The sequence below is a fragment of the Parus major genome, chromosome 2 (assembly GCF_001522545.3).
Source record: "Parus major isolate Abel chromosome 2, Parus_major1.1, whole genome shotgun sequence".
NCBI lineage: Eukaryota > Metazoa > Chordata > Aves > Passeriformes > Paridae > Parus > Parus major.
Genome location: NC_031769.1, coordinates 60760236 through 60783685, shown reverse-complemented (window position 1 = coordinate 60783685; position 23450 = coordinate 60760236). Strand labels below are relative to the sequence as shown.

The 23450-nt window shown below is 40.5% G+C and overlaps 1 protein-coding gene across 6 annotated transcripts in view; it reads right to left on the bottom strand.

Moving 5' to 3' along the window:
- Positions 1–18837, bottom strand: part of KIF13A (kinesin family member 13A) — a 103550-nt gene extending 84713 nt beyond the window's left edge. For 4 of the 6 annotated variants that reach the window (XM_015617490.3, XM_015617492.3, XM_015617493.3 and 1 more), the window contains exons 1-2: positions 18694–18837; positions 18394–18484 (exon numbers count right to left, since the gene is read on the bottom strand). In XM_015617490.3, the coding sequence (XP_015472976.1) occupies positions 18394–18484; positions 18694–18748 (146 nt within the window). In that variant the 5' untranslated portion in view covers positions 18749–18837. The remainder of the gene's footprint in view (positions 1–18393; positions 18485–18693) is intronic. The other 2 variants (XM_015617496.3, XM_015617494.1) reach the window with 2 other exon arrangements.
- Between the last annotated feature and the right edge of the window lie 4613 nt (positions 18838–23450).

The following is a 23450-nucleotide window of genomic DNA, read 5'->3' as shown; positions in this document are numbered from 1 at the left end:
ACATATTCACTATCTGATCCATAAACCTTGTCTCTTTACAAATCTATCACTTCCTTCTTGAATTAAGTTTATTATTTTTTAAAAAGGTGCTTTTCTTCACATCAGTCCATAATAATGTTTAGAGAAATTTCTCATTCAGGACTTGCTCCTATAGATACTCAATATGTCTTAATAAGTATTAGTAAATGCATTACTTGGGATCTCTAACACTCCTCCATGGCACAACAGAGCAGCCATTTATCTTTGCACAGTGATGGAAACTATTACTGCCATCTGTGCTGACTCCAGCTGGTATAGGACTAATGTAAAATTCTGTTAGCTGCTTTGAGCTGCTTGTTCAGCTGGCAATAATAAAAGTTGAACTCATTAACAGCAGTCTTGCATAGCAAAGTTTCTGCTTACCTCAGAGAGACAACTAAGCATCTCCATGAACCTTCTCACCATTAAAAAAAACCCAACAAAATATGACTATTTACTTGGCACCTGCTTTCAATAACAATCACAAAAAACCTCACAATTACATGCTGGAGTTTTTTCAAATATGTCTATCAACTGAGCCAAAATTACTTTAAAAAAAAGACAAGTTGCTCCATCAAGGCGATATGCTGTTTTCTGTATACAAACCAAAATAAATTTCTAAAATCAGAGACCTCTCTAATGCTATTAGAGGCAGTTAAAGAATGAGCATCTCTGAAGCTAGTGTTCAGGAAACAGTTTTTTTATCATTCAACCATCACTTAATTGCACAATGATTCAGACTTTACATGTCATTTTATAATTTAAACAGATGAGACAAACTACTGGATTGCTCAAGCAATCTGTCATCTTAAATACACACCGGAGAATTTTTTTGCTCCTCTGCCTGCAAATTGAAGAATTTTGGGACTACAGTCTGGAAGACAGTAAGAAGTCTTTCTGTCTTTAACAACAATTGTAGTGAGTTTTCCATTCTCCCCACAACTTGAACAGTCTAATATATCTTATTAAATGTACAAATGCAGTAGAAATTCTCTTGTGAACTGTTACCAGCTTTTGATTCTATCATGCTCCTCCAAAACTTTTCTTTCTCATCTACACATTTTGTAAGAAACCCTCTTGACACAGCTCATAATACACAATGCTCTTTAATATTTTGTCCTCCTATCACTTCTGTCCAAAGCTTCTGCACAATGGTCAACCTTCTGCCTGCAAGTGACTCCAATTTTTCACATTTAGAAATTATCTCCAATTCTTATCTTTCATGAAACTGCTGAGGCCCAATACACAGGGCAGACAAATACTAAAGGAAAAGTTATTTTTAAAAGAAGATGGTCCTAGCTGATAGACATGGGCAATGAAAAGAAGTTAATTACCACCTCATATTTGATGGTTAGCAAAAGGTGTCATCACATACTTCTCTCAAACCTGAGAAATCCCATACTGTGACTCAGAAGAAACTGTTCATGTTTTAAAAATTTCCTTACTGTAATTGTCATGACTGACCAATATGCCACACCACCAGCAACCTGAGACACAGTATTAAAGAAAACTTTGCAGGTATAGTTCTTAGTGCAGGCCTTGAAGACTGAAGATTTTTTTTCTGTGATACCAGAAACTTGGAAGATGGTAACCACCATCCCAGCTTTGCCCAAGCAGCAGGAGGCCGAAGTATTCCACACTTCAGAAAGGAGACTGACTTGTCTCACACACCATACAATCCAGAAATAGAGAAGCACAAGGTAATCAAAGGCCAAAGGAAAGACCTATCTTGTTTCCTCAAGTTAGCAGATACATTCCTTCTTTCTTCAAGCAGTTTCTTCCAATAAGTAAGTAAATGCACTCCTGGCCTCTCCTCCCCCACCCCAAATCCTTCACTGGACTTGAGCTTTCAGCCATTAGTCTTTAGTACATTATGAAACCTTCTGTTCCTTGTATGAAATTATCCATCTACCATTAGCAGTAGTAAAATACCTATTTTTTAATATTCTTATTTAAAACCTAAGTATTACACCTGAAAATAAAAACAACTGAAATACAAAGAACCTCATTGACATTACACTCTGGGCACAATATTAAACAGCTGAAGAGTACTAACTTTTGATGTCATCTCACCAGATGTGCAAGGCACTACCTGATCACACTCAAGTTCAAGGGCAGTTATTCATCCAGTCCAAGTTAATGGTCTACAGTTTCACTCAGTTTTCTCTGGAAAAGCCTTGGAACTTTCAGCAGTAATTTATGCAGCACTTCATCTCAAAAAGCCAGAAGTAACAACGTGCATGGGAGAGATTTAACTAGTAAGCCAAAGCAATCTGGCCTCTCATCAACTTGTTGAATTTCAATATTCATTCATATCTTGACCTTTTAAATTCTTAATGTTCAATATGAAAAAACATCCACAATACATTTTTCTTCTTCAGAAACTACTTCAAGTTGGATCTGCCATATGCAGAATTATTAGATCACAACAGACATTTTAATCATTTTGCCTCTCAAAAAAACCTCAAAAAACAACAAACCCACAGATCATAATCTGATTTGACCTCTTAATTACTTGTAATTGATGGTATCTTTACTGAATGAAGACAGCTGGAACACTTTGTTCAAGAAAATTGGGAACATGATGAAAAATATCCTTCTGACAGCAAGAACATGCTCAGAACTGATTAATCCTCACCTGTTTTTGAGGTCCCAGAGAATTAAGTGCTCAGAAAAGGCAATTCTAGCAAAGGGATGGAAAAGAGGGGCTATTTTATGTCTACTTTAGGGGCTAAGTTTATGTCTACTTTAAAAACATTATATCAAATACCATGTAAAAAGAAAAAATCAAGCCCAAACTAAAACCAGTAATGCAGTGTTTTTACAATATTTAAAAATCACAATTGGTATACAACCTACAGAGATCTACAACTTATTACTATATTTGCTCGCTAAAATATCTGGATTCTTCTTTTCGTTTTTGACTTGTAAACTTTAAAACTCTGAAAAGTAGTATTTAAGCTTTTGCAGCCTTTGTTACCAAAAAAATCAAAAAAAAACACCCAAAACCCAGTACAAATGTAAATTTAAGAGAAACATTAAAAATATATTTTAAATTTGAATTCAAGTCTGTCCCATTACCCAAAATCCCCACATTTCACACAAGCATGCCCAGCCCAACTACTCCTGTCACATGCTTCACCAAACCTCTGATCACCAATTTCTTCCACGCGTTGCTCTGCACATAAACACTGCAATGTGCTTGAAACAAGCCTAGCGGGTTTTTCTCTGAAAAATGTCTAGCTGAGATCAACAGCTTCTCTCTCCACAGAACTTGCCCAGTGAATTTGCAGTGGCTTTGGTGGCAAAATTACTATGAATTCTCATATTCAAAGCCTCTTTTGCTACAAGAAATATGGATATATCTGCTCTTTTCTACCACAGCAATTGGTGTTACGCTCCAAGAGATACAATGTCAGACAGTACAGACACAATGAACTGACAACAGGAAACAGGGAGGTAAAGATTCTAGCCTCTAAAATTCCACAAGGCTGTAATAATTAACAAAAATTTGATTTTGCATCTTTTCAGGTCCTATCCTAGTTTAAATGCCATACTGACAATCAAAAATTTTGCTACGTAGTTCCCAACACGTTTTATTCAAAGACTGCCAGTCATCATAATCACCTTTCCAAATGGACTTCCTATGCTGTGCAACTCTCACACTTATTGATAGCAGACATCATCACAGCAACTCTGACTGGCAGCCTGCACAGTGAGCTGCTGTCAGAAAATACTTTTTTCCCTAAATAATTTGTTTCTCTCTCCACACAATTTGACATTTAAAAACACGTGTTCAAACAACATGCAGTATTCTCAACAGAATTTTACCCAAAGCCTATATACAGCTCAAATATTTTAAAGATATGATAATCCTTTAATTCTTTCTTAAAAGCTTGTTCATTCTTCTTTAATGCCTACTGGAATCTTTTTCCTCTCGCTGTCTTGCAGCTAACAATACCCCATCAAAATGTTTCATTGAGTTGTGATCTCAGACAGCAGAGACAAGTTTATCTTTTTATGAATATTTGCTTACAAAGAGTGGAACACTACTGTATTATTATACTCAAAGGTAGAAGTTTTTTTTGAAATATCTTCCCACTGCAATTACCTGTGAGAATTTTAGCCATGCTGCAGATTTATTCTGCATGAAAAATCCCAGACACTGAGTCCACCCAGGTTGTTGTAGTTTTGTTTTTTTTTAACTCAGGGCATAAAACAAAGCAAAAAAGTGGCAAAGAGACAAATCAATGCCCAGAAATAGAGAAGGTGCATGGACCCTTTCATGCAATGGAAAGCACCTGATTAGGTACTAAAAAGGGCACAGCTTCAACATGGACACAGCGAGAAAAGGAGCACTCCAGGTTAAGAGAGGGGGAGTTTGAGAATGGGAGAGTCTATACCACTCTGCAGAAATGCAGAGGCCTTTTCATTCAGCATCAGTATACTAAGCACAGATGCATTATGGAAGAAGTTATTCTGTTATAAGATTTGTCTTATTGCAGTAGAAAAACCCCAACAAAACCCAAAAAAACAACCAAACTCTAAATTAGACATCTTAAAATTAAATCAAGCTGTCAGCCCTGACGTGTTTCAGAGCAGGAGGAATATATTTACCAATTAGCATACAAAAATATAAATACAAAGTAGTAATAGGATAAAAAAAACCCAATCCCTGTCAGTGAGTACTTACTATAAGGGAAGTTACTCAGAGGAGTGAGACACAGCAGAGAAAAGAGCTGAGACATGAGTGACACAGTCACACACACACTACCATGATAACTATAGATGATTAAATGTAATCAAAGCTTCCAACTTAGATTAAGCAGCAGAGTGCTGCTAACAGCATTCAAGCTCTACTCTGAAGCACCATCATTTCTGGAGATAACACTTTACATGGTATCTTTAAACAGCATGGGAGAATGCAGGTAGAAGGTCAGGAGAATGAAGGGTAGAAAAAGAAGGAAGTTAATCTTGAGAACAGAAAAAGGCATAAACTTTTTCTATGGATCTGCTTGCACAGAAATTATGAAATTTAGTACTCAGATTAGCTCAGTATGTTTAGAGAGCGTGCAAGGTGGTAAGTCAGGCCTGGCTACTGGGCCCTGCAAGCTGACCCAGAGACTGCAGGAGAGTCTGTAGCCTGTGCTGGCACCCACTCAGAGCCAGTTAAGAAGGGAGTTCTGGCATTCTGCACTGGGATATCAAGTGTTCGACAGTGATGCTGTACTGCAGTTACACAATGGAAAGTCTCCTTCATAGAAAGACAGAAAAATGTATTCCTTCCTGATGATTGTTTTTCTCCTGGTACTGCAAATAACTGTGCTTTAAACTTAACAATCAGCTCAATCAGTAAGGTCAACAGGTATATTTAAATCAATTTGTGAGTGTTACCCCACTTTCTGGCAAAATACTTCAACTACTTAGTTTCTAGCATTCAACTAAATACTTTAAAAACTACTTAAGACACAGCTTTCTAGCTCCATTCAGTACCATTTGTGTTGTGATTGCACTCAGCTCTACCACTCATGATGGGAGTAGGCTGAACCACTCTGGAAACAGAAAATCCCAGATAACAGAGTGTACACTCAGAGGTACATTGTAGGTATTCCCAAACACCAAATCAACACCATGGTGTCCATTAGATATCTCTATATAGCTGGTTTATAACACATGAGTTTTAGGAGCTTTGCCTTGTTACTTGAACATGTGCTCATCTTGCACTGCATCTGAACTAGGAGAGCAGTAGTGGAGGCCCACTCCCACCTAACCTTTTGCCCTTTGCTGTCCTTGGCATTGCTCTTGATTCCAACACTGCCACAAACACCAGGTACAGCATGGGCAGCACAGGCCAGTGAATCTTTGCTAGACACCCAGACTGTGGGAGTCTAGCACTGAGTGTCCTGATCTGACTCGGCACGGGAGGAGCTGAGGCCCCACAAAGCTTATCAGCTAAACTTCCACGACACTGAGCTGCAATTCTTCTGTTTCAGGAGCTGCAACTCAGCTAATTATCTCTGCCATAAATAACCCACGGCCTAAATGATCTACCCAGGGATCTGCCTGCATAGTGAATAGAGTCACACAAAACCAGCAAGAAATAATGCAGAATTACATGTGGTCTCTCACTGACAAAAATCCCTAGAAGAGAATGAGAAGCCATATATTAAGGAACAAGAAAGACTCTGAGCAAGTAGATCAGTCTGAAATACCCTTAAAAGTCATATGAAAGGGCACACAGGTTCTGAACTCTGATAAGCATTACATTAATTAGGGACCAGCATTAATGAGGTCAGCAGTTCCAGGTTACTAACACTACGATAAGAATGTGAAGGAAAGAGCAAAGTAGATGAGGAGCAATACTGCAAACAAAACTCAGGTTTGACAAATACAGCATTAAGTTCAAAATTATTTTAAAAGTGTAATCCTTCAGTGTAGTTTTCCCACTTTGACCATCATCATTAATATTTTAAGTCAGAGCAACCCCCAGTCATTAATTTTCAATGTAATAAGGAGTCAGCTGTTTCCTTTTTCTGCCTAAATAGCCATTCTGCAAAAAAAAATGGCAAAGATGATGTTTGATCAGTAATTCCACACCAGCTTAATTTATTTTCATCTACTACACCTGCAAACTGAGACATGAAACAGAAAGAGCATGCTGCAAGAGAAGCAGCAGCTAAGGCAGGTATCCCATTTCAAATACCTTTAGATTAACAGTACTTAAAGAGAAAAAAAACTACAAAAACAGCTCCAACCAACCAACCAAAAATGCCACAAAAGAACAATACAAAGCAGCCTTTGCTCCTTCTGTTAAGAGGAAAAGTTCTGCAGGGAATTTTAAAATTTTCTTCTACTTTGGAAGAAAAGTAGAGAGATAATTACAAAAGTATTTCAAATACAAAGTATTTCCACCATTATTTGGAAAAAAAGTGCAAGTTTCCTAGTCAAATCAAACACTTACTTTGAGTTTACTGAACTCTGACATTTCTCATTACAGCTACTAGTCAGCATGTTGTCAGACTCTCATCACTTCCAAATATCTCTTGAAATTAAAGAAATCAGATTTAGTTTTTCTTTTCCTACACAACTGCTTGATGTCAGTATTTCTATTTTCTTTCCTTGGTACACACTGCTAATGAAAAATCCCTCACTCAAAATTCAGTTCTGCAATTCAATTTTGTACTATTCCATTTCAAAGTCCTCAAAGATGCAGCATTTACTTTCCTTTTTCCATCTGAGCAAAGGCAAGCTCACTTGCCTGTCTTCTTTGAACCATGATGAAGATGCCAATACCTTGAGAAAAACATTTGAACCATGATCCTTCAGAAGTCATCCTACAACAACCTCCTAGACAAAGGATGACAGATTTAAGATCAATTTGGCTTAGAGAGATTATAATAAAACTAGTTTCACACCTTGGTCATGTGAGTACAACAGTGTTTTCAAAGCCAATTTGATCTGTCTTGCACATGAGCCATGGATTTCTTCCTCATTCAGGTAAGAAATTCTGAAATAGCAACCAATAGTACAGGTCTGACCACACACCAGAGAAATCATAAAAACGTACTCAGAAAACACACGTATTTCGCAAAACACTAAGGGCATTCAGCCTACTCAACACTGTAAATCTGCATTTCTGGGTTTAAACTAGACCAAAGTTGCAAGAGGACATCCTGAAATTTCCAACAGAGGTACACCACATTCCTCAGAGCACACACAAAACTCCTGTCTGTGGATGTAGATGGCAGAAAGGACAGTATTAGCATTTCTGACAAAAAGAGTGCCACTGTCACATTCACATCTGCAAAACTGAAACTTCAAAAACTACTTGAGGGGATGCAGCCTGCCCCAAGGAGAAAACAAGGAAGGAGAGATTAGACTGATGTCTATCCAGGTTCAGTACTCATCCACCACACCCTGCTGAGAGCTTGAAAATAGAAGTGTCAAGACATAACTTCTAACTCTCACCATGTGGAAGTCGGATATCTCCCTCCTTCAGTACCCAGCAATTCTGACAGTAAAGAGGAATCCAATCATGGAACTGCAATGCTAAGAGAGAAAGATCATCTACTAAATTTACTAAAAGATTCAATTTACTGTTCCACTGAAAGGGACCTAAGGAGAACACCTAGATGCTCCATCTTCAAACACACTTCATCATCCTTTTGATGGTCACATAAGTTGTCTCACGTTAGATTATTTCACAGTCAATTAAAAAAGGTCCTCATTCATGACATTTAATGCAATAAATAGTAAAAATTCAGTGTTAAAATATGGATTACAGCCATGCACTAAAACATGCCATGGACTTAGCTACAATGTTATAAACACCTCAAACAATAAACATTCTAAGGATTTGGAAGCTCTTGACAAGGAAGCTACACAGCAAAGCTGCCCAGTGTTCAATGGTCTGTTTACAATAACTGATTTTCCTTTTTGTGTTCAACTTGGATCTCAACCAGAACACCCATGAAGACTAGTACCACCCCAGAGAATGCCAGGTTTTCAGGAGGATGAAAAGAAATGTTTTTTTTGGGTTTTTTTGGAGGGGGGAAGGCAGGAGAGGTTGTTGATTGGTTTGATTTTCTCCAACATGTATTTTAATAAGTTTTATCATGTTGTTGGGCAAACATTTCTGCAGCTCTCTTTTGCTTTTCATTGTCCTGGTTCCCAAGTATCCTTTCCCTGAATATTCTACCACATCAGCAGCAAACCCATTAACAAGCCATCTCTTGGGTTACTTTATGTGTCACTTTCTCTGCAGACACTGAAGCAGCATTTCTCAAGGACACTCCTATCAAAAATGCAGGTACAAGGATTAGATTTACACCAGAAGAATTAGAACTATTCAAAAGTTCCTTCTTTTTAAATGTAATGGGCACAATGGAAAGTACTAGCTTGCTTTCCAGAGAGCTTGTTTCAGAATAGCATATCTGCTGTGGACCCAGAAAGAAGCTCCAAACCAGTAAAACATGAGCGTTGGGATGATGGCTCATTACATACTTAAAAAAAAACCTTCAGAACCACATTTTTATCCCAATGTAATAAAATAGCAAAGTGCAGGAGGTCTGCAAATACATTCTGCTATTACTCTTTACACAACTGCACAGTTCTCTATAAAGAAAAATTCAAACTCAGCCACTTGTTGCTGAGCATTCAGAGGACACATAACTAATATATTAATGTCTTCAGCTACATACAGTAAATAAATTAACGTTTCTCTGTTTTGCCAAATTCAGTCTGAATTTGCTAGAAAAAAATTCACTGCAAATTTATTTGAAGTCTAAAAGAAATGGAGAAGTATCTCAAAATAAAGAATGACAACATAGCATGACAGGAAGGAAAAAATACCAAAACTCATCAAAATGTTTAGGACTTGCATCATTCAGGGAGGTGGCACTACTGAGCCAAAACAACTCTGGAGCACTGCAAGCTCGCATCACACTGCGTATCTAAAAAACTCACATTGAGAGATGCTGACAAAGAAACTTTCCAAAGCAGAACAGGACCCTGCTCATTCAAGGCCATAAAGCAGCTTTGCCAGTAAAGAACTTCCACCAGCTCTGTGCCTCCACTGGAATGCTCTGTTGATTTATCTTTTGCAAAAGCTTGTCAACTGTAAAACAAGCCTGGGCTTTTGAATCACAAAGTAAAACTGAATCTAAAGTAAATATTCAGCAAGAATAAGAACTCTCAAGTTCTAAAAATTACATTACAGCCAGTGCCAGTAACCATACAAGTCAATTTGTTTGGCAGATAAATCGCCCCTTCTACCTCACACAATCCTTTTTGCTTCAACTCTGAAAGAATCAAGTTTATGAAAGGCCACCTCAGCTACATTAGACATTATTTTAATAATGAAGTCAGACAGAAAGTGGAAACCACATGAGAAGTATCAAATCCTCCAGTTTCTTATCTAAGATCTGCTGTTCCTTGTCATCATGTAAGAATTATTAAGTAAAACAGACTGCTCCACATACTAGTATTTAATACTAGAAAAAATATTGCAGTAGCTGAAGAGACAGATTCAGAATTTTGAAGCCTTACACTAGAAGAAAATTTAATCTTGGCTAGAGATTTTTGTACACTATTTAATTGGGATTGAAATTTGTATTTGAAAAGAGACTGTGGAATAAAGTAAGAAAATGAAAGCTCAATAAATAAAATATGGTGTGTGTTTTTCTCATTGTATTTGTAAGCCTAAAATATTCTCTAATACAAAAAAAAAAATCAGAAAAAAATATTCCAGTGTTGACATTTTCAGCAACGTGTTTTTAAAGCAAAGCATCAAGTTACTTTTTAGAAACTTTGCAGTTCACAATGCACCCTGGCACTTTTTTAAACATATGGAGAAGTATCTTCCTAAGTACATGCAGAGATAAGCATGCCATTCCAGCCACAGCAGCTGCTCTGATTCATGTTTATGAAATGCTTAAAATTCTTGGAATATACATACACACTGCAAAAAGAAGATGCAGTGACACCAGGGATCTCCAGTCACTACTAGCCTGCTGTTACTGAACGTGAAGAGGCAGCAGCACAGGCTTGGTGGAGACTAGTTTTTAAGAAACAGGTGAGTACAGAACCTGTTGCTAGTGCACAGTAAGCCCCTCTGCACTCATCTGCAGCATCATCATTAATCATGCACTAACACAAGCACCCAGAAATGTTTCAGGCACGCCTTTCAGCTCCTGTGCTGACAGATGCACCTCAAAATAAGCCCCGTACCAATAACAAGCACCAAAATATATTCATGGCTTTGTTTGTCAAAACAGTAGTGGTGGTATAAATCTCTATCCTGAGTTATAACACTTAAATTAAGTCACTATAGGATGAAAAGCAATGGGGGACTCCATGTGAGGCTGTGCCTATATAGATTTCCCTACAGTGATCCAAGTGAAATGAGACAGAACATTCAAACTGCCTCTTATTGATAATGTTCCACCTTACAAGCCACTAGCTTCACATTATCCAAAGACAGGATAGGAGTAGAAGTATTTGGTAAGCATGTACGTGAGGATGTCTCTATTCAGGATGTAACAAAAAGCCAAATTAAGGGTATGGCTGATGACCATAGACTATACTAGTTCAGGATATGGTTATGAATTTATAGATGTTTTGAGGGTTGAGTTTTTAAACTATTATTTTTATATTAGAAGACAACTATCAAAAGTAAAGGCCTGAGTTACAGATGATAACAATAACCAAGCACAATACTACCAGAAAGCCACTTGCTCACTTTTCACCCAAAATGAGAAATTATAGAAAGGGACACTCTCCTCTGACATTGAAAACAGCCTGTTTAACTCCTGCTCTTCATCAACACAGGTATCTTGAGCTCAAGTCATTGATTTTCAACTCCTGTCAGCAATGCACTTTTCTGGTTGACCTTCAAATTCTAAGACAACTTACTGAGCTCTCCTACCTCCTACCCCCAGCAAACATCCATCTCTTCACACAAGCTTCACACAGAAGAACCACAAAGGCACACACAATCACACCAAGCTCCATCAAACCTCAGACTCTAATGATCAATTTCATATCAACATACAAAGTCAGGTATTGGCTAGACAAACTCATGGCCCTTGTACTGCCTCTTGTAACACACACAAGCAATGTTACTTCCAGGCAAGGACACAACTGTTTTAGTTAACTTGGTGCTTTGGGTCACAAGTTAACTCAAGAGTTAAGTCCTGTGGTGCACATCATTGCACATACGGGGTCTTTTTGTTGTGGGCTGCACTCACTGTCTCCAGCCAACACTTTCACACTTCCTTAAAGAGCCTTCTCCACTCTGCCATCAGTAACAGAAACTCTTCCAAAATATCAAACAACCAGAGAAATCACTCAGTTAAGCAAGAGCATCTGCACAGCACTGCTGCAGCAGTTGGCGTCTCACTAGAGCAGGCAGTAATTGTTTCCATTAATAGATTCAAACCATGCCCAGGGCAGGCCAAATAAGCAAAGGCACTGCACTACTTTCCCATCATTAAGGACAGTCTGTCCGTGCAGGAGACACGGGCACTGCAGCCAGAGGCAGCCACCACTACTCAGTCTGCACCAGAGGAGAGCAGGAGTTCAAATCTGATAAAGTCTCAAACACAATAGCAACAAGTGCATTCTTCAATTTAAAGATTTAGCTCTAATCTTATTACTAGAAGTTCCACCATATTGCATGCCTGAACAGCAGCTGCCTGCCTGCACATGCTGCCCTGCAGGCCTGGTCAGACCGAGAAGGGATTCACTTTGTCCCTGAAACTTTGTGCCAAGATTCACACTCCAGCTCTGCTCGGCACACAGACCTCCACAGAAGGGCAGCTGGTGTGCACTGCAGCTCCCTGAGCTCAGGTTCTGCAGCACCAGCACTTCCTCAAGTATCCAGAATCTAACCCACACCTGGGTCACACCATGTTTACAAGCATCATTTAAGTTTTTTAACTATTAAAGTACAGTGAATTAGAAGTCTGGAGTCTTACCACATGCACATTTAATAAACCTACTAGATGCACAACAGAGCAGAGAATCTTGTTTTCAAAACAAGACAACTGTCTCTATTTACACTAAGGGGGTATGGAGGTGAAAATAAAATTTTTCCTCTAGTCTTGACATCTCCCAAAAAAAGGGCAAAATAAACCCTCTGTTTTAAGAGAGCTGCAATTTTTTAAAATTCGTAACTCATTTCAATAGACAACATATTCAAGATGTATTGACTAGTAATCCAGAGCTCAAAAATACCCCTGGCTGCAGAAATAAGCATATGCATGCATAGCTGTACCTTCTAAACGCAGAAACTAAGCATGTCTATAGGCCTACTGATCTTTTTATACATATTTTTCTGTCCCACAACTTAGGTACTTCCAATATAGCAAAAGAGAAAAACTGGACAGGTTTGAAGATGCACAACATTCCACTGTGCTCTACTCAGAAGTATTTGAACGTAACACCCAGTAGTCCAAAAGCACATAATGGCTACAAAGCAATGATTGCCTAAACATGGTCATTCTAAGAAGAGTTTTCCTTCTCCTCAAATGTTTTATCTATTTTTATTCTGAAATTTTGCCAGCTAAGTACTACAGGCTGCTCACCCACAATCCCAACAGCTTCCAACAGTAGTGTCCTCTAGCAGTCACATTTGAAGAGCAAACCACAAGGTCCTATCAGCTGTCTGGATTTTATAAACACAGTAAAATAATGAATGCTGCACTTACTCACAATTCAGGTCACCTCATGAACCAAGAGCTGTATCACACAGTACTTTGGACTACAAATTTGTGCCTCATTGTGTTCCACATTACGTGCAATTTTAGAACAGCAGTTTCAAGGAACTGCATCTAGTGTTGCATCTGAGGCACGACTGGATTAAAGCAATGTAAATGTACCTCCAAAATGACATTTTTCAACTACACATTTCGTAACTCAAATCCATCTCCTCTGCCAAGGTTTAAAGCTAACAATTCACATCCTGAACACTGACGTCTAACAGGAAAGTTAGACAGGTCAAAGTCAGATTACTTCTACAATTTCCTGCAAAGATAAAAGTTGCTGCATACTACTATTTTATGATCCACCCCCAACAGGTGATAATTTGAAGTTCACACATCAAAGATGTGATCTGGTCGGCCATTCCTTCAGATACAGAACTAATTAGCAGCTGTCCTATTTCAGCTTCCAGAATTTTCAGTTTGAAAAAGTTACCATTATCATGAAGGCCTCCAACAGCACTCTTCTCTCATCTCTGATGCTACCCAAAGCAACATATCAAAAACAATGAAGTACCACAACCACCAAGGGAAGGACCATGTACTAAAGACCATCCAAAATCATGTTTTCTCCAAAGCAGAAGGAGCAACAGCTGTTTTCTGGAAAGAAGAGTTTTAGGACTAGCTGCCTAGGGATGAAATCTGTGCTTCAGATATTAATCTTTGAAAGTATTATGACCTACAAAAACTAGATAGACACACACACATCTGCTTCCAACTATTTATTTTATTAAAGAGCTTAAACCTATTTAAAAAAAAAAAAAAGAAAAAAAGAAAGAAAAAAAAAAGAAAGCCTCCATATATTCTGGAATCTTTAGTCATTTAGTACTATAAGAAAAGGGGCTTTTTAATTAGAATTGGGCTTTGGTGCTACTTATCAAAATGAGGACAGATGAGGACAATCAATAAGTCATAATATATTGGGGATTTTTTTTAAGAATCAGGCAAGAAAGATACTTTCAGAAAAAAGTGAGATTTTTCAGTTCAGGTCTACAATCTGAGGACTTCTTTCTTCTTTTCTGCTCTGAGATTTTTATTAAGGCAAAGTTTGCAACAGGCTACTGTGTTCTAATAGAATGAATTGCCCAATAAACAAATCTGTGTTTCAGTTAAAACTACAGATGAAATAGCATTTCAGTTCTACTGTCTCCATGGTTCCTTGTTTATTTCCGTCAAGACAAATACTTTTGCTTACTAAAGGAAAAATCATGTCATGAAGAACTGTTATCAGGGAGCTAAAATAAAACTTCAGATCCTATGTAGTAAAAAGTGTAGTGGAAAGGAAGGAAAGAAGGAAAGCATATTTTAACAATCAGAAACAGGAGGAACTAACCCAGCAAGACCTCATTTGTCCTACTGAAAAATAACATCCATAATGTAAAGTCAAATCTTCAGTAGACACAGAGATGTGGAATCTACATAATCATTTTGCAGGATTGTCTGTGACTCCATACTCTGATTGTCTCATAGTTACATTTTAATATGGTACCTCGTTGCCAACAACCAAATGCAAACATTTATAGCAGGACAGCAGGATGTAGTCAATTGGCTTTGAAACATAATACCCATTTTTGAAACCCTATAAATTAGAATAGATTTTTTTTCTGTGAAGAGAGTACTTTGAGAAACGAACGTGGTAAAATTCAGGTACGTGGGTAAAGACAGGAAAAAAATCAGAGAGCTCCCAGAAACTTTCTTCCTGGAAAGAAATGGAAATCTATATTGGTTTGGGAAGGAAATGGCTGAGAGACACAAGAGGTAACTAAAGAACACACAAGCACATATAAAGAACACTTCAGCATATGTAAAGGAAACTACTCCTACCAGTAAAAATTAAACATGGGTTAAAGGTATGAAGTCCAACAACGAACTTCTAAAAACTTTGCCAGCACCAGAGATTATACCTGATAGCAGCTAATGAAAACTGTCCCTTTTTGAACTCTGTCTCCTATTATTTCAGTTGATAAAGATTTTCCTGTGCCTTTCAGGCTCAGACTGTTCAGTTTTACTATGTTCTGGTTTTCCTCCTTCATTAGTTTAGAACACTGGAAGTCATGTGCCTGTGGGCAACAGCAGGCCTGCTGCTTATAAAAAGACAGAACACTTGCATTTAATAACAATTACTATTTTGTAGCTGGGCTTGTTACATGTGAGTGCTGTGTGGTCTACCAGTTAGAAGATGCAGTCAGAACCCTGTCCTAATTTATGGCTATAACTTTACCTCTAATACAATAATGTAAGTTGGACAAATGACAGCACTGTCTGGGATTTTAGGGCTTTTACATCACCTGTAAAACTAGCATTACTTGTACATCTAAAATCCTTCAGAACAATCCTTAATAATGCCTAGAGACTAATTGAAATAATGCAACTGAATTTAGATTTAATTCAAAAACTCTGTACAGCATAGGCAAAGCTAGTAAAATCTGATTTTCCTAACCTTGGATGTTCTTCCAAGAGCAAATTTTATCATTTTATAGTTATTAAAGATATACCTAATTTTATTTTAGAAAATTCTGTCAGTACCTTTTGAATTATAACTGAGAGAATAAAGCAAATAAAGTGCATGGTCCTGAATTCTACTCCCTATACCCTATAGTCTCTTGGCTTCAGCTGAATTAAAAAAAGCAGCCCTGGAAACCAAATTTGCTTTAGAAGACTACTTATTCTTATTCCAAAATGCAGCACAAACTTGTAGTTCCATTCAGCTAGAAAAGGGAAATTTCCATATAAAAAGATAAAACGCAAAAAGGGAAAGGTAAGACTAAACAGAATATTAAAATAATGCATAGAATAGAGAAAGACCAATTAATCATCCTAACAAATTAAATCATTTTTGCAATGACATGGTTGCTCTGAAAGAAAAATCCACTTAAGCTATATAAAAACAAGCTACACAAAGAAAACCAAAAATCCGTTTGACATCTCTAACCCTGCCAAGGCATCAATCCAAGTACAAGCAGCAACTACTCAGCAATTCAGAGCCAGTTTATACAGACATTTTATGGTGGGTACACACAGAAGAACAGAATCCATTTCTCATCATGAGAAATTAAACTATTTATATTGAGTGAAAAATGTAAACCAGCAGTTTAGCACTGAAAGAAATGTAAGGATGTTCATGAGACGCTAGAAAGCCCAGCAGGCATCATGACAGATAACACGGAACGTCTGCCATTAAGCAGGCACCCAAACTATCTGCTTGCACTAATGAGAGTTACTTCTGATCAGTATTTCTGACTGTTCTTTCCAATAACACATCTGGCAGTTGTTTCAAACACACCAGTTAGCAGCCAGACAAATTCCAGCCTCACACTGTGCTGCAAGCAGGATAGCTATCTATCCCTTGCCAACACAGCTGCCGATGGTGAGGTCGCACACAAGCGTCACAGCTCACCCATAAGGCTCTTGATGTAGAAACAGAAGCCAGTCCCCACCAAGAGAATTTATATATTTTATAGATATCAAAGCCTGATAAAGACAAGACACACAACCTCTCAAAAGACAGTCACTGTGTAGTCTCACTGAATACCTACGGGCCAATGTGCACAACAGGCAAAATTCCCACATTACCGGCTCTTCATTAAACTACCCGGCCCTTAGTCTCTCAAGTCTATTGAAATAGTAATTTTCAAATCTTAATTCTGTTTTTGCTTTATAAACTCTATGTATATTTTATGCTTCATACCTCTCAATTCCACTCACTTTGAGGAGTTTGTTATTCTTATTATAGCAGTGTTGTGATTGAAGCTATATACACACTTCAATAAACTCCTGTTTGTTGAAAAAAAAAACCCTATACGTTCTAAAACAAAATAGTTTTTCAAAACCCCCAAGATTTCCATTTCACAGATGAGCTGTCAGGACCCAGAGAGGCAGCACAACTTACAGATCACACAAAGATCTTTGAAAGAGGCAGGAAACAAGCACAGATCTATCAAGATGCAGACCAGCACTTTAGCCACAACAATGGTTCTGAAGACAATACAAACTGGATTTAAAATAAACTGGTGTGATTACAGCTACATTCTAGTACATGGGTTAATGTGAGAAGCACCTTCACACCTTGGACATGTAATAGAAAAGGTCTCAACTTTTTCCACTGGAAAACTATAAAAGCATGACACTCTGTGTTTGCAAAAAAAAAAAAAAAAAAATTCTCACACTACAGTTTCTTCATCACTATTATGAACTGAGTCAAAAATATTTTTAAAAAAGGCTTAAGTAGTAGGAAAATGCTAAGTTGAAAATCTCCATATCCATTCAAATGATTTCTCACTCCTTGGCATTAAGTGCATTTAACAGATTTTGAGCAGTCAATAGGTGAGCAGGCAGAGAAGAATATAACACACAAGCATACAACATAACTATTCCCCTTGCACCTCCCTGTCTTTCCCCACACTCCCTCAAAGGAAAGAAATCTTTTCCTGTTCTGATCTATTTTTACAGTCTAGTGCATTGGTATTTTGGATTTTTTCCAAGGGTATTCTTTACTGGGGCATCACAACTAAATGCCAGATTTCAAAATTATTTTAACATATTCTCTCATTGGCTACTTCATAGAACAACACTGAATTAATAAAGGATCTAGCAATTACAGCCTTTTCAAATGCAAATAGGTTAAAACCTAGTAAACAAAGTTATATAAAAAACAAAATCCATCAGTAGCATAAAAATCGGATTCTGCTTCTTGTTCCCCCACAGGTTACACCAAGTTGTTAACAGCCTACACTCAAGGAAAATTTCTGAAAACAGCACACACAGTCTAAGTCCTTACCTACTCAACAGTTTATTTTTTGAGCAGTCAATCAAGAATAAACTTCTAAACCTGGGAGACTAACAGGGATCTTCTGTCTCCACACTGGGTACCTCCGACTCCCTCAGGAAGCCAGGTAAAGAACCTACCCTTACTTCCCATGGATGCAAACCCAAGGCAGCGGCCCCGGTCAGCGCTCGCCTCTCGCCCTCTCCCTCCCACCGCAGCCCCGAAGAGCACCGAGCGACACCCTGGGGACCCCGCGGCTGCCCTGACAAAGCCAAGCGAGACATCTGCGAGGGCGAGGCGGAGGAGCAGGGGCTGGGCTTTCACTCGGGGCACGGCGACTCGGGCTTTTACCTTTCTCCCTGCTTGGCGTTGGAAGGCGGCGGGTGAAGCACAGTCTGGTTCCCTTCCATCTCCACGATGCACTTGGTATTCAGGTCCAGCTCTGCAAGGCAACACGGCGGGGGGCTGCAGCCAGGGCGAGCGGAGCAACCCCTTTCTCCCGGCACGCCGGTGCAGCTCGGCCCCCGCCGGCTCCTCCGGGAGCGAGGGGCGGGCGAGGGGGCTCGTCCTCCCGCCAGCCCGGACAGAACGCGGGGGGACGCCGCGCTCCGGTGCCGCCCCCGCCCCGAGCTGTCCCCGGACCCCGGTTACCTCTCCTGTTCATGGGCCGGACCCTGACGGCAACTTTCACCTTGGTGTCCGACATCTTCCCCGCTCCCGGGAGCGGCGGGCGGGCGGCCCCGCTCAGCGCCGGCGGCGGCAGCGACACGGCGGAGCGCCAGCGTCCATGCCGGGCCGGGCGCGAGGGCGGAGGGCCGGGGCAGGCGGGGAAGGCGAGGGAGGGAGGGAGGGAGGGAGGGAGGGAAGGAGAGGAGGAGGAGGGTCCGGCGCCGGGGAGGGCGGTGGTGGCGCAGCCCCAGCCGCCTCCTTGCTCAGCCGCGGTCCGCGCCGGCGCTGGCTGCCCACGGGCTCGCTCGCAGAACCGCCGCTACCGCCGCCTCCCTGCCAATCCCCACCGCCATCTTCCGCCTCCTCCCGCCGCGCCGCCGGGAGTGCGGGCGCTCAGGCAGGCGGCGAGAGGGCGGGGAAAGGCGGCGGCGCCGGAGAGCGACGGAAACACCCGAGCGCCTTCGGCACGGAGGCGTGGGGAGACTCCCTCTCCCCCCGCCCCATCCTCGGCCAGCCGCTGCTTCCCAGGGAGCACGCGCGGAGGGATGCGCCTTGAGCGGGAAGGCGGCGCTGGCGGGAGCGGGGATGCTGCTCCGGGGGCGGGATGCGCCCACGGGGCCTGCCCGACGGACACCGTCCTGCCTTGGGCAGGTGTACGCCGCCACCGCAGGGACACCGGCTTGCCCGACTGTACATCGAGTTTCCTTGGGGCAAGGAAAGAAAGAGCCGCAATCTGCCACGGAGAAAAATGTTACGGCGTATGGGGGGATGGGTTTTTTTGTGTGTGTGTGGGTGTTTGGTTTTTTTAAGACAAAATGTGCACAACCCAGGATGACCTGGGTGCAACGTGCGTGGAGGCCTGGAAGCGGTGCAGCACGTCGAGGTGATGGAGCGAGGAGCCCTGGCCGGGCTCCAGCCTGCGCCTCACCTCCGTGGCTATGAAGGGCTACCTGCGAAGCGCCGGGGCCACTCGCGGTGTCCTGCTGTTCCAGGCGGCGACGGGCCAGCACTGAGGAGTGCCAGCCCAAATGCTGCAGCACAGGGTAGTGGCCAGTTCACTTCTGGGGGAAAGCATTACAGACTGGTGTTTTATCCAGCAACTGAGAGCTCTGAGCATGGCTGAGCTTCCAGTGGGCAAGCCAAGAAATATTTTTAGTTAAAAAATGCAATAGGGCTCTTTTCAAAGGTCCTGTTAGAACCTTTTCTCCTCAGAAGTGTTTCCTTAGATTCAGTAAAATATCTCCCCAAGAATCAATCCTTACTATCGATGAAACTAACTGGCAGGAATCCCAGTGCAAAACAGCAATATCTGTGACATTTTCTTTATGGAAGACAGGCTCAAACCCAAATGGGATTATTCTGTCTACTCCGGGGCTAAACCACTGTTGGGAGAATGGGCTAAACAACCACTGATGAATAGATAGCTGCACTGAGAAAGAGCAGACCTTTCAAACAGAGGTGGAAACTATGGGGGGAGGCTTAGAAGATCAACCCCTTTCCCAGCTGCCAGCACACCAACCAGAAGGGCCCTGCAAAGCAACTGAGAGGAATGTTTCTGGAGGAGGCCTGGCTGTCCTGCATGGTCACAACTCGCAGGAATGCTGAAAGGAAACGAGACAGTCACTTAGCACAGCAAAAGAGAAAGGTTACCAAATAGAACTGGCCATCTGGAGAACGTCAGCAGAAGTAGCTGATGCACATGGACTTCTTGCCTGTAGAAGCAGGCATAAGGAATGAAGTTCATTATGAAATGCATCACAAGCATGTGGCCCAACGAGTAAAGGAGTGATGTTGACATGAGACATCCAATTTTCTGCTGTAGACTGTAAGAACCCAGATCAAAGTAAGCGCTGGCTCAACATAAGGCATGAGGTCTGAAATGGCTATGCAAAAAGGGAGTTTTCTGTGAAATTTGGACACTGCTGGGAAAGAGAAGACAGCCAACAGATGGAAGGGAAAATACTCCCTTCCGTCTCAATTTTCCACCTCTTAGTGGAAAAACTACATCACTGCAAGATTACATAAAAACAATTACATTAGCTGAAGAGAAACTAAAGGGAGGCTTTATAAGATTGACTACGATTTTGGCTGTGAGAACAGTCTTCATGAAGAAATTTTTACAAATATCTGGTATAGGCTTGTGAATTATAATACATCATTTGCAGATACAGAAAACCAGCCATGCAAAACTGTTTAAAAAGGCAGATACAACATATTTTGTTCAAATGCAGACTGTAACTGTTCACTTCTTGTGAAATTCTGGTTTATTCTAGTGTTAGGTAGTTGAGAAAGGGATTTTTACTCTTTCATTTACATCAGTGTACCCTGAGAAACAGTTGCCAAAAATGTTTTCTGGGTTCTACCACGTTTTTCTGCCCACTCAAGAAAGGGCTTTTGGCAACATTTGTACCATGACCTGACCACACCTATTGGGCAGCATGCTTAGAGTAGAATGTATTTCTGGTCTCACCCCTAACCCTTTGCCATTAGGTCAGAATAGGAAGAGGGTCATGTTATAGAGGCCCCATGAGATTTTTAGGTAGATCAAAGAGCAATCTGTGAATTCAGGCCGATGAGACATTTCTTTTCTGGCATTGTATCTCCCCATTGAACACCATATGGAAACCTTTACATCTCTGTCTTTGCTACTGGTAGCAACTGAGGATGAATATCTCTCACTGTCAGAATTTGTTAGCTTGATCAGTTTACATGCCCTGTGGGAACTGGCAAGTGATACTGATGGGTCGCTAACCCATCGGAATTATCTGCCAGCTATCCCAGACATGCTGATGGATGGATGGGAGATACCGCATGAGAAATAACAGCTTACTGCTTCAACAATGAGAAAAGATGAGAGCTGGAGAAAGTGGAGACTGATGGTGGGTGAGGGGAACTCAGATGGAAGCAAGGGGGTAAAATCATCTGGAGCTGTCCTTCCCTGATTTCTGTTTCCTCTCCCTGTTTTCCTCCACCCTCTATTTTATTCTGACTCTGTACTACTGCAGACAACAAGAATTTTAGAGCCTTAGTAGGGCCAGGATTTCATCTTTGTCTGTTTCTTGTTTTCCATCTGTTTCATTCTTCTTTTTTGCCTTAGAGCAATTCTGTACATTTGCCCATTGATCCACAGTTCAGCAAAGAGCATAAAGGAAACATTGCTCCTTCCTTTGGTTTGGTGGGAAGTTCCAAATGCTCTTCATCTTCCCAGGGCATAACACAGGTAATGGGGTTTGATGTGGTTTGCCCACATCTCCCCATATATTCTGAGCAGGAGGATCAGTTGCTCTGCTTCATGACATGGAAATGGGGGAGTGATGCTGTGCATCCAGGTTGATGCCTGAAGCCCTGATGATGTTCCAGTGACCTCCTTTCTTCATCAAAGGGCAAGGAGAAATGTCACGGAGCCTGCCAAGAATATCCATCTTGTCAGCAGCATCCCCAGCACATACCTTACTGTGCCTGACTGATGCATGCTGTCACTAGCACATCTAACTTCATCTTGTGTCACAGGAGCCAGAGAGGAGGAGGAGCTGGCAGCAGTGAGAGCATGGGAAAGCAGTGCTATCCTTTTGGTGTTGAAAGTGATAAAAGAAAGACAAAGTGTCTAATTTTATAGAACCTGAAATCCAAGAGATACTTACAATGAAGGTTTTCACTACTAAAATTAACTCAAGGAGTGTATAAGATTGGCCCAAATAAGAGTTTTGTGTTTCCAAAATTTTACTAAATATTTTTTTAAAAATGTGAATTAACAGAGAAAAAAACCTCTATTTTGAACCCAAACACTTTACAGCATGATCCAGTCAGAAACAAACACTGTAAATAAACAGAATATACAGAAAAAACACTGTAATATAAAACCAACAGATAATTTTAAGGTTAATAATCTAATACAATACACTTAAGTTAGGTAAAAAAAACAGGAAGAAACCATAAGTCTGACAAAATAATTGATAAATCATTCACTTTTCATTTGGTTGAAAAAGAAGACTGGCTTAATAATACATGCATTTTTTTAAAATAGCATTTAGCACATAGGAAGGAGCCATTGTCATTATGGAAGGAAGAAATATTTCATATTAGAGGGGTGGGATAAAATATGACTATATTTGTGACAGTACAAAAATAAGTGTCCTGTTGTGCAGACAAACTTGAATTTTTCATTTAATAAGATGCAGTTAGAGAGCACCTGGGGGAGCAGATGTCTGCCCATAATTGCACTTCAGCAACCAAATTTCTGTCACACATCTCTAGGTTTTGCAAGTAACCCTGCTGGACACATGCACTGAATTTACAAAAGAGTGTGAGGGCAGGAATTTAGCCAGTGACCTGTCTGTGGGCACTTTTCAGGCTGGTTTTCCACTTCCTTCTTGCTCCAAATTCAAGCTGGACATTAGTCAGGCTGGATGGTTGCCACCTCTGTCTTATCAAAGATCTGTTTTGACTGTCTCTAAAGCTGTGCAGGAGGCATGAAAATTGTCCTCTATGTGCAGCATATTTATGGCAACACTCTGGGCCCAGAAAGGGGCTGCAGTGACAAATGCTCTTCTGACACTCAGAAAAAAAAATGAAGCAGTTTGAACTGCCAGCATTAAGAGCAAATGCAGAATATATGCACCTAAACATTACCCTGCCTGACAGGTGGTGCTCAGAGCTACACAAGGTAAATAGCTTTGAACAGGCACTGTAGTTTAAACCTACCTCAGCTCTGAACAGAGTTGTCTTTCTGTGATGAACAG